A 10927-nucleotide genomic window follows, 5' to 3' on the forward strand; every position below is an offset into this window, starting at 1 on the left:
AGAAACGGGATTATTCCCACCTCTCGTTCCCACCGCTGCAACTCCTGTGTAGCCAGGATCTTGACCGCAATAAAAAACCCAACAATGAAGGTCAAGTTTGTCCCGGGGGAAAGTTAAACTGTAATTTATTTGGAAAGTTAAACTGCTACTAAGAAAAAAGACACCCCGCAGAATAGAGAAATTGAGTCGGCCGACAGTTTGGTCGAGTCGAGCTGGTATGATGAACATTGAACATAGAACTTCCATATAAATAGGTATGCACATTACACCAATTTGGTATCGGCCGATTCCTCATACTGATTGGAAGTCGACCAAAATATCGGTACCTAACTAACTAAAATTCGTTAGTCTGCAGGGTGTCTAAAATATTCAGCATAAATAACCTCAAATCGCGAAAACGAACTACCCACGTTTTTGAAATCATTTTTAGGTCTACAGAACCGGTTTAATTTAGTTTTTAGTTTAGTTAGTTTAGTCTACTTGCAAGTCAACCATCGCGGATCTCGTGGTGCATCTTTACTTTGCCTGTCTCCCTTGACTTGATGGTCCTATCATAGGACCCCTGTGTCCCCTAGATGGGGCAGAGGGCGCCCACAGCAGTCCTCCATCGCGTTCGGTCTTGAGCTTCGCGTTTGATCTCGCTCTCCTCTTTCCCTTGCTAAACTAAATTACTTTTTAATATTTTTTTATAACTTGAAGAGCAAATACTCGTAACTCAGTCTTGCACAGCCTGTCAGCAATAAAGTATTAAACAAGTTTCAAGTCCCAGACTCAGCCGAAGACAGTTTCAGGTTAAATAATTTCTACCAGCTGGTGGTTGAAGAGCTCTTCGAGCCGTGCATTACATAAGTAAGCAGGGTAACGACCTAACCTAGCACTGTCATGGTTTTACGTAGTTGTCAACTTTGCATTGAAGAACCTGGTCGATATTACAAGCTTTTCATTTACATAGTTATACTATCTGAATAGAAATGATTAGTTGCTGAAATCATTACTAAGTTTACGACGAAAGTTTAGATTGCTTTAATTGGCAAAAAAGGTTCAGGTAGGTAGGCAAGGCAAGTAAAGTGATATTAAATTGTGTAAAAGCTGCCAATTACAAATGTTAAAATAAAAAAAAGTGCCACAAATCTCTTTCCGCTCATTATACTCTGGCAGACTAATCAGGAAACTGAATTTCAGTCGACCCCTAAACCAAAACCAGATGAAAATTACTAGGTCACACCCCAGTGACTTCCCCAAGCACACAAAAAAAAACTCTTCAATCAATAAGACTATTCGCGAAAGGTCATAGGTTTGGTTTTGTAAGGCAGGGACAAGTCCCACCACTCGTCCCCACAATCACTCTTAGCTTGACTTCATGAGAGCTACAGCTTGACAGTCCCAGAGCTAACTTCAGAACTAACGGCATTTTATCTGTGGTTCAGGTAGTAGGTACTAGTACTTATTCTGTGCTTCAGTTTACTATTAAAAACTCTCAAAAAACTCATTTATTTATGCATGTAGGCTTTTAAAAAGCACTTTTACACGTCCCAGTATTAATCCTACCACTGCATCAGGACAGAGTGCTGAGAAGAAGCACCGCATGAAACTCAGTCACTATTGTCAGCCTCTTTTTCAAGTGTTTACAGACTTTAATAGTTTACATAGTTATAAATACTTATGTATTACTATCTGGAGTAGTCTTTTAAGAGGCACATCTCCCCATCACCATCCTTTTACACCTTAATTCTTAGCAAAACATCAATGTTAAAGTTTCACCACCAATCCCAGTCCAGCCCCAAACCACCAGCCAACCTTGACGATCGATGGCGGCCGGCGCGTCGGCGCCACGCGTGTACCATTTTTCATGGCTCCGGCTGGTGGTATTAACTGGAAAGTGCGAACTTTCGCAGGTTGTCCTATACACTGGATACTTTTAATAAACTCTTAATTTATTTTACTCATTTTCTTTTTGCAAGTAGGCTTTTAAAAAGCACTTTTACACGTCCTAGTATTAACCCTCCCACTGTTTCGGGACCATAAATGGGCCTATGGTCTTCATACAAGCACTTCGTCTAAAGTAAGACAAAAATCATAGAAAAGCAAAGTCTAATTGTAACTACCTACTAGGCCAGTAGTGGCGGGTTCAATTCCAGTATAATACAAAAATTTGTGTGCATTAACATTGGTACTGTCCTAGATGTTTTCTGTGTAATACCTACATTAACACAGTATTATTATGAATGCATTTACAAAAAAAAGTATTATTTAATGTTTAAATTCATTGTCTAGTCTACGTCATAGCAGGTACAAGCTTTGTCTAAATTAATGTCGAAGGATAATAATATAAAAAAGATGACATTTACACTCTTTTACCACTTTTTTTTAGCAATCATTATACCAAAACAAACTTTTCTCAAGCATGGTTGACATTTATCAGGGATCCAGTTGAACTGAGTGTCGTAAAAAAGTTTCTAAACTTACTGGCTCAAAGTTTCCGTGAATTAACTGCAAATACTTCGGTCAACTGGTTGAATTTGGTGAAAAGTAAAACGTAGACACGAAGAGGTTGGGTCGATATAAAATAATAATATTGCTGCATGGTGTTTAACCTTGGTGTTACCTAAAGCCTGTCATCGGTGTCTGTGGTAACTAAGCTTGTACTAGTTATTTATTCTGTCACTGTTATACCTACCTAGCTAGTTAGCATCGATTTCCTAACTAATAAAAAAAGCGTTTGTTGAAGATTTTAGTTTAAAGATGCGATGGGGTCTGCCTGAAATTAATAAGGACATAGGCTAGCTAGTTACGTTTTCATAAAAAACTTGAAGGTAGTCTTATCCACTGATTTATAGTTTTGACATATCAGCATTTCGATTGAGGCTTAGTGCGCGTGGACGCACAGGGTCTCTCACGAACCAATCAGAGCTCTATTCAACGCTGTGTGTTCGATTTGCTAATTTACTTAAGCAAGCATCGTTTGTGAATACGGATGTTTGTGATTGAGGTTTTATTTTAAGTAAAAATAGATTACCTACTTGAGACCAGGCTTAGAAAAGCTACTAATTTATGCCATGTGGGTAAGTGCTAAATTATAAAACAGATACATACTTAAAGTTCTATCGATTCCACCTATTGCATTTCCCTAATCCGGCCATAATCATTCCAAACGAGTGTCAATTGTAAATCATCGATCTCATAGGTCCCGGTATTTGTGCGCGTTACATCATGGCGCCTCCAGTCGCGTGCGCATGCCAACTACGCGCGGGGAAAGTGCGCGATTGGTACAACTATTCCTTCGTTATTTGTAATGTGATAGCCATAATGATCTTGAAAGTTTAAAACAAATAACGTGACAGATGGATGTGGAGGGTAGTTGAACAGAAAGCACGGTCGATCTCTTGTAATGCTTAGAATTTTGTGATAAAGTATAGTGAAATGAAATTTTCAATAATGTCCAAATCTCAGAACCCCTTTCAAGTCTTGTATCAAGTATAGTCACTTACCTACCTGAAAGAAATCATCGAAGATTTAATTCGGTATATTGCCATCTATCGGCGCCGCCATGTAAATCTATGAAGACATCATTTAGTTAGATCATTCTACTTCTCCTAAATCGACAGTTGCTTTAAGGTAAACGGCTACTAGTTCGTGATAGTACGTAAGTTCGTAAGTTTTTTTTCTAGCTCAAATAATAAGCAAATGGAATATTATTTATAAAAATTCTTCATTACTACAAAAACTCTATTATTTAAGCTATCTAAAAAACCAAGTACCAACATTGTGGCGCCAAAAATGAGAGCAATACGAAGCTTCAAACTCTCAGAGAGCCAAAAACAGCCGTGCGGCTTGCAAAGGTTGCTCTTACCGTAAGGTTAGCGCTCCAACTTCTTAAGCTTATAAAAAGGCGAAGGAACATCCATTTAAATAAAACTTGTAATAGTGGTTTCATGTGTTCTTTGACAATTGATTTGGCTTAGAAAAAAGTTATATGAAAACTTAGAATTCCTTTAAAATTGCGATTAATTGACTCACGAAATAGCGTACATATTATTTTTGGGGTGTCCCCTATTTCGTGACACTACCGATTCAAGGATATTATGGATAACATTTAGATGCTTGGTTTTTAAATAATTATTTATGACAATTGAAATGTAAGTTATGAAACAAATAATGCATTTATTTAAGTTTCTCATGACCTAAATTCGGTATATGTTTCGTTCACTAGAATTTATATGACACGAGTTTGAAGTTCACATATATGACCAATTTTAAGATAAATTAGCATAAGTAGTACCAGCATAATTTTGGTTTTATTTCGATTTGTTTTATTTATCTTTGTTTATTTGTATTGTATATGGGATAGATAATAGATAATTGACACATTTTGACAATAATCCATGAGTTTTACTTGGGGAATTTGGAATAATCAGTATCACGAAACAAGGAACCGTATTATTGTTACTTTTTTCCAAGTTCGTGATACATAAATGTATGGTGTTTGGTACTTTTATGACACACACCATCAAAGAAATCGACATATTTTTTAGTTTTAAATACTTACCTACCTAAGAAATTAATTAATTACTTACTTTTTATTATGAGTCATTGGCGTATCTGGGGTTATTTTCAGGGGGGGGTACCCTCACTTGAAACAGCTCCAGGGGTGGGATTATGGGGAGAAGGGGGGGGTTACAAATAAAAATTTTATGGGTACGACGAAGGGGGGGGGGGTAAGTCCCCCCACATTTCTAATGATTAATATAAATATTTTCACATATCGCTAGCAATAACAAATCTAAATTTTATGGGTACGAGGGGGGGGGGGGGGGTTAAGTTCCCCCCCCCCCATACATTTCTAATGGTTATATAAAATTTTAACATATTGAGAGAATTAACAAATCAAAATATTATACTACTCACATTATTTCTTATGAATATTTCAGGTAAAATATCGTCAATTTCACATAATTATTTTATTCTAAATTTTTATTATCGTTTTTAAATTTATTAAACCCTTAATCATTATTAAAATATCCTAACTGTATGCATAAAACCTTATCCCGAAATAGGGGACATGAGTTCACGAACTTAGAAACAGAGCAAAATTTTGTCACGAAACAGGATCCAAATAAGAGGTCCGCAGAACAATTAATATAAAAAAAAGTTCAAACTATATAACTATAAATTATGTATTAACTTACTGTCAAAAGACCAAAGTTTAGCATACAAAAGCTTTCATACTGATATCATACTTGGTTATTTTTAAATAAAATGTTAAAGTCGTAAGAGCCTTAATATACCGAAGTAGGGGGCACTTACCTTACTTTAATAAGAAATCAATCAATGAAATGATCTACCGACAACCGTTCTCGTTGTGGTCGCATTCTAGGCCGACGTCAGGATTTCGTTCCTGGAATTTAATGCATTTCCGACCGGGCCAAAACGCTTCCGACTGGTTTACGGTGATAAGATTGATGAAAGTGAACTGGCATTTTAGTCTGCATAGTCGTGCAGTTATTTTGTTTTTATTTGTAATTTAAATTGGGTTACTATAAAACAAATAAATTAAAATGTAAACCTGTATTTTGCTAGTTTGTCAACCCTTACCCATGTGACATGCAATAAATAATTTGAATTTGAATTTGAATTTAGTTTCGTCGCCATTTTGTTGCATCCAATTTTTACACTTTCGAGAACTGAATTAGGACACTCAAAGTTATTAAAATTTCTATTGATTATTCTTGATGTTTAAGGGCTGTATAAGTCTTAAAATTTTCCCTTCTATACCAAAACAAAAGTAAAGTTCTGTTATCGAATACAAGCACAAAGTCTAGCATCAAGTAAAATGTGTTTTATGAACCTTGTCATGGCATGCAACTCGAGAGATATGAGCGTATTAATCCAGGAGTATAATTTCTTCTCTTCTTTTCCAAAAAAACTGAACATTGGAGAAGGAGGAGAGCGTACTTCAATACGCTCTCCTCCCTCTTCCATGTTCCTCGTTCTTCCAAGTATAGACCCAATACACTGTTCTGACTTCTGTCCCATCTGTGAAATTTTGACAGGGGGGCGCCACCGTCAATACCGGATAGCTGGTTCCGATTTTTGCCATGTTGGAAACTATATAGTTGAACGATGGTAGCGCCTCCCTGTCAATGAGTTTGGTAGGACAGTTCAGTGTAGGTCATCTATACGAAGTAGTAGTACTTATTCTGTGGTAGAAGAACAATTTGCCTCATATTCCGCGTCTTCTCTTCCAGAAAAGCAAACCTGGGAGACGGAATGGTGCAGGCTAGCTTACTGGGAGCTGACCCAGCGCGTGGGCCGGCAATTCGGCGTGCGCGGGCGCGCCGTGGACGTGTTCGGCGGCGCCTGCGCCTCCGGCCGCCGTGGGCTGTGCCTCGATGCGCTGGACCAGCGGCCCGACGCGCCTCAAGCTGACCAGGTTGGTTGTGCAACTTTATCTAGCTCAGCTAAGTCACATGACTGCGAAAATCCGATTTTCGGGCTTTGAAGCCTTCCGTGGAGTTGGTATCTCTGAATTTAAAAGACTCAGTGTGTGGTGCATTGTAAGCCCGCAAGCTGTAGGCTTTAATCATAATTGTTTGTAGGGAAAGCAAGCAATATGAAGTAGCTCCATTCCATGCTTCAGAGGTAGCCTGTTAAGCAGCATTTCTGCCAAGTATTGTGGCTCTTTGATACGATTAATTAATCTACACTTCTACAGCATCAAACTTAGAATCACCTTCCTTGACCATCTCTGCCACCTCCTTCGGTTGTGTCATGATGAATATTCTTCTTAAATGCAGCCACTAAATATACCATTACCACAAACCACAAATATACTATAAAATATACCATTTTACATAGCCCTGTGGTACCTATAGACGGCAGAAGTCAACAGAAGAGAATAATTTGTCACTATTGCAGATAGATAAACAAGTAAATGTACCTATACTCGTACATGCATTAAATTGTTAATACTTTAAGTTAGTTTAAAGTATTCAGGATAGTTTAGCAATTACGTCACTTATCAGCTTGTACCAGCGAATGTAACCACTGCTGATTGCTTATCGGGTTCCTCGTAAACGAGGATCAGGCTCTCGCTTCTCGTGAAGGGAACCAAAGGTTACTGTACTGAGTTCTCATTAATCAATCATTTATCAAAATTATTTATATTTGCATCGATTTGAAGAATGCCAATGTTATGAAATTGATAGCATAGAATTAAATTATTACATAACTTTAGGCATATGTATGTCATTTAAAAAGTATCTGATTCTATCAATTATTTACTGTGAAGATCTATAGGGTTAGTATATCTTTAATGAATTGACATTATTTTGTGGCTTTACCTCTTTTTGTTGATGGCTAAAGTAATCAGCTCGTGCTTCCTTTAGCCACAATTAAAACAAAATTTAAGTTGTATTTACAGTACACCAATGAGATGTGCTATCAATTACTAAGACAGTGTTGTCGATTAGCGTTGATTGCGATAGGGCATATTGATTCGGCGAGCGAGCGATAACCCCTGATACCGCGGCCGGGGGAGATGGCATTTTGTAATAAATTGAATAATATTGTTGTATTTACTTGGCGAATAAGTGTAAAGACTTGCGATTCTCTATGATATCGATAGCAGTATTTTCTCTTCCCACGTCAATTTGAATAGAATAGAATAGAATAGAAAGTATTTATTTGTCTCAAAACAGGTTTCATTTACAATTTGCGATGAATTATGAATAAAAGCAGGCCTATTATAAAACCATTACTAAAAACTTAGCTTGTAAGACCTGTGGTAAGACTCAGACTTTGGTCATTGAACAGCAATGAGAGTATTTTTTTAAGATTCTTTAGAAGTAATTCCAATAAGACTCCTGCTAGCCAACTAAAATAATTTTAGATTTTAGTTTATTGATATTGACAGTATCTAACCAAACTCTTTTCATTAATTTCAGGTGCGAAAAACGCGGTCCAAAATCGGTCTTGGCGTGACCCTCTCCCTAGAAGCGGACGGCGTCTGGCTCTACAACCGGAGCCAAGAGCCCGTGTTCGTCAGCTCGCCGGCGCTCGACGCGGCCGCGGCCAAGGCGCTGCTGGTGTGGCGCGTGGCCCCCGGCCACTGCCTGTGCATCTTCGACCCCGCGTGCCCCCCGCCGGCCGTGTCCCTCCCGCACGTGGGCCCCGTGGACCCCCGCTCCGTGCGCATCTCCTTCGCCAAGGGCTGGGGGCCCAAGTACTCCCGCAGGGACGTCACCGCGTGCCCCTGCTGGCTCGAGGTCCTCCTGGCCCCTCCGAGCTGACGCAAGGACTAAAGTGCTCTGGCCGGCTGCCGCTTTCGGGAACGCGACCCTTTTCGATGTACTTAAAACGGTACTCCCGAGTACAAGTCTGAAAGACAAATTGATACTTACCTCGTGTCCCCGAAAACAGCAGTCACCACGGTGAACTCACAAACTACAGTGCAGTGCAAAGACAATTTGAAATGAACTCATGTGAACGGTTTTTGTGTATTGTTGGACTTATTTAATTTAATTAATTTAAGTGTACACTTGGGGACGTCGAAAATAGATCACAATATTTAATTTTGCAATCATATTTTTTATTTTATTTTCCTTAAATAATTTTTACTCATATCAATAAATATTTAGACCGTTTTCTGTGTACCCAAGAGTATAATTTATGATATTTTAGTGCATCACACGCGTTGCACTACAATCGGACGGAACCCTTATTTAGGGTCATTCTTACGATCAAGTAGCGTGATGTATTTATTCATTTATTAAATCAATATGTTATCGTTTACAAATGTAAATAGAAATGATTTTAAATTAACCACGCGTACATAAATGAAGAGGCCTTGTAATTTATTTGCTAAATGAATTTCCAAAAATGTGTACAGGCAAAAAATATTTATGAGAAAACATAGGGTATAAAACCATCTTCATTTTCATGACATTCTCGACTGCAATCATGCCTCATTGTTCATTTATCACCGGCTCGCATGTTCATCAGTTCGGCGACTCTCTCAGATTGGACCAGCCAATTTCGTCGAGGAGTTCCTAGTGCACCCGTTTTCTCCGCCACGGTAATTATGAGGCCTTACTCCGTGTAATAATGTACCATAATAGTCACTATACAATTTTCTGAAGTTGTATAATATTGTATAGAACTCGGCTTTAAGACAACGCGAGACTGTATATATAAAAGTTATATGTACTATAATATTTGTAATAAACTATTTATAATTATGAAATATGCCTTACCTTAGAATTTAAATTATTTAAGATTAGTGTATAGTCATACTTCTTTTTTGTACAAAAATATTATTTGACACAATTTTGTATTGCGAGTTGTAACAGTTTATAAATGTGAAGAAGGCTGTGTGAAAAGCATTTCTAACCGACTTCAGTAAAGGTTATCGTGAAATGTATCTCAGTACGTGTATTGTGCGTGATGGGAGCCACCACAGGAAATCTAGTTTCGTTAGACATAATCACACAACGTTTTGATCTTTTAGTTTTTATAATCGAAAAAGATCTGCCAATGTTAAATTAAATTTTATTAAAAATAGTGCAATATAATTGATTTTAAAAAACATAGATAGGTGAATTGTCTAAAACAGATTTTGAACATTGTGCCTTGCGTTGTATTCAGATATAATATATAAAGTTATAATCCAAAATTTATACATAATATGTAGGGTAAATACAGTCAATTTCACTGGCCTATAAAATAAGTCTATAATTATATACAAATACGTATATGAAAGCTCGAATTTATGAGTGTACTGCTTAGAGACAAAGTGAGTTGACTTGACAATAAGATTTCATTCTAGTCTTTATAAAAATCTTGCTTTGTCGTATTACATAAGTGTACTGGTAATACGTATGAACTGGCCAGTTAAAGAATAAAAGCAATAGTAAAAAATGGTGCCCAAGGCGTGAGCTTGCAAGCGAAAATTTATGCATCGACATTTTTACTACAGCTTAGAAAATGATTTTTTTATCCGTCAGTGCCATGTTTAAAATGCAAAGATTTTCGTTTGCAAGATTTTTTGCTGCTTCATATGTGCAATGTTGCCCCGAAGAATATAACAGATAATAACAACATCTATGTGTATTTTTTAGTCGTTCGACTGATAAATGCCAGTTGTGTTCTCGGACGGGATAGCATTGACACTTGAATTGTTTTCTATTTATACCGCTGCGGCAACGATACTCCTGGCCTACACCTCTCGTTAAGTTATCGTTCTGTTCATAGTCACAAATGCAAGCACGATTCCGTCGTTGTTGTATGTCTTGGGAATTCATACATCCGCTGTCCAATCATCGCGTTAGACTGATGTAGCGCCTTAATAAATTAAAACATATTTTACAATGTGTTAACTTTGTCTTTAAGAGAAAAACAGTGTTTATAACTAAATTATATATTGGAAGTTGTTATTTAGAACGTAAAATAAGTTTTTATACAAGTTGTCAAAAAATTTGGTCATATTTTTCCGTGGCCGAAAGTGTACGGTTTCGAAATTAAATTAAAACACATTGTTAAAATATGTTTTGCTGGTGTAATAATAAATAAACTTAATGAGAAATTTAATAATTTAGGTGTCCCTAATTCGCCAGTCTAGTTGCGCCTGCGACGATGGAAGAGATTAGGTTATGATAAATTATAAATAAAGAAAGATAATATTTTTAAAACAGCTGCCGTTTTATTCATAATCATTTCACTAAGTTACCCTAACTGTATAATTATTTTCTTAACTCTTTTTGGCAATTTCTAAATACAATTTAGGTTGAAATCGCCTAGAATTAGCATAGTTTCTGCTGATTCCAAATAGGCCTACTTAGGTAGTTTAGCAAAGGCGGAATAAATTCAGATAGTCCAGTCCGGGCACATCCTTTGGAATTAAAAAATACCTTATTACAAGCTGCATCTTTTA

The 10927-nt window shown here is 37.1% G+C and overlaps 1 protein-coding gene across 1 annotated transcript in view; it reads left to right on the forward strand.

Annotated features, from left to right (window-relative positions):
* The window catches only part of LOC135076424 (mothers against decapentaplegic homolog 6), a 33727-nt gene extending 23042 nt beyond the window's left edge, over positions 1–10685 (forward strand). The window contains exons 4-5 of the mRNA XM_063970891.1: positions 6246–6430; positions 7944–10685. Coding sequence (XP_063826961.1) covers positions 6246–6430; positions 7944–8288 — 530 coding nt within the window. The 3' untranslated portion in view covers positions 8289–10685. The remainder of the gene's footprint in view (positions 1–6245; positions 6431–7943) is intronic.
* Positions 10686–10927: the final 242 nt, after the last annotated feature.

This window comes from Ostrinia nubilalis, chromosome 12 (genome assembly GCF_963855985.1).
Source record: "Ostrinia nubilalis chromosome 12, ilOstNubi1.1, whole genome shotgun sequence".
In the NCBI taxonomy this organism is placed as follows: domain Eukaryota; kingdom Metazoa; phylum Arthropoda; class Insecta; order Lepidoptera; family Crambidae; genus Ostrinia; species Ostrinia nubilalis.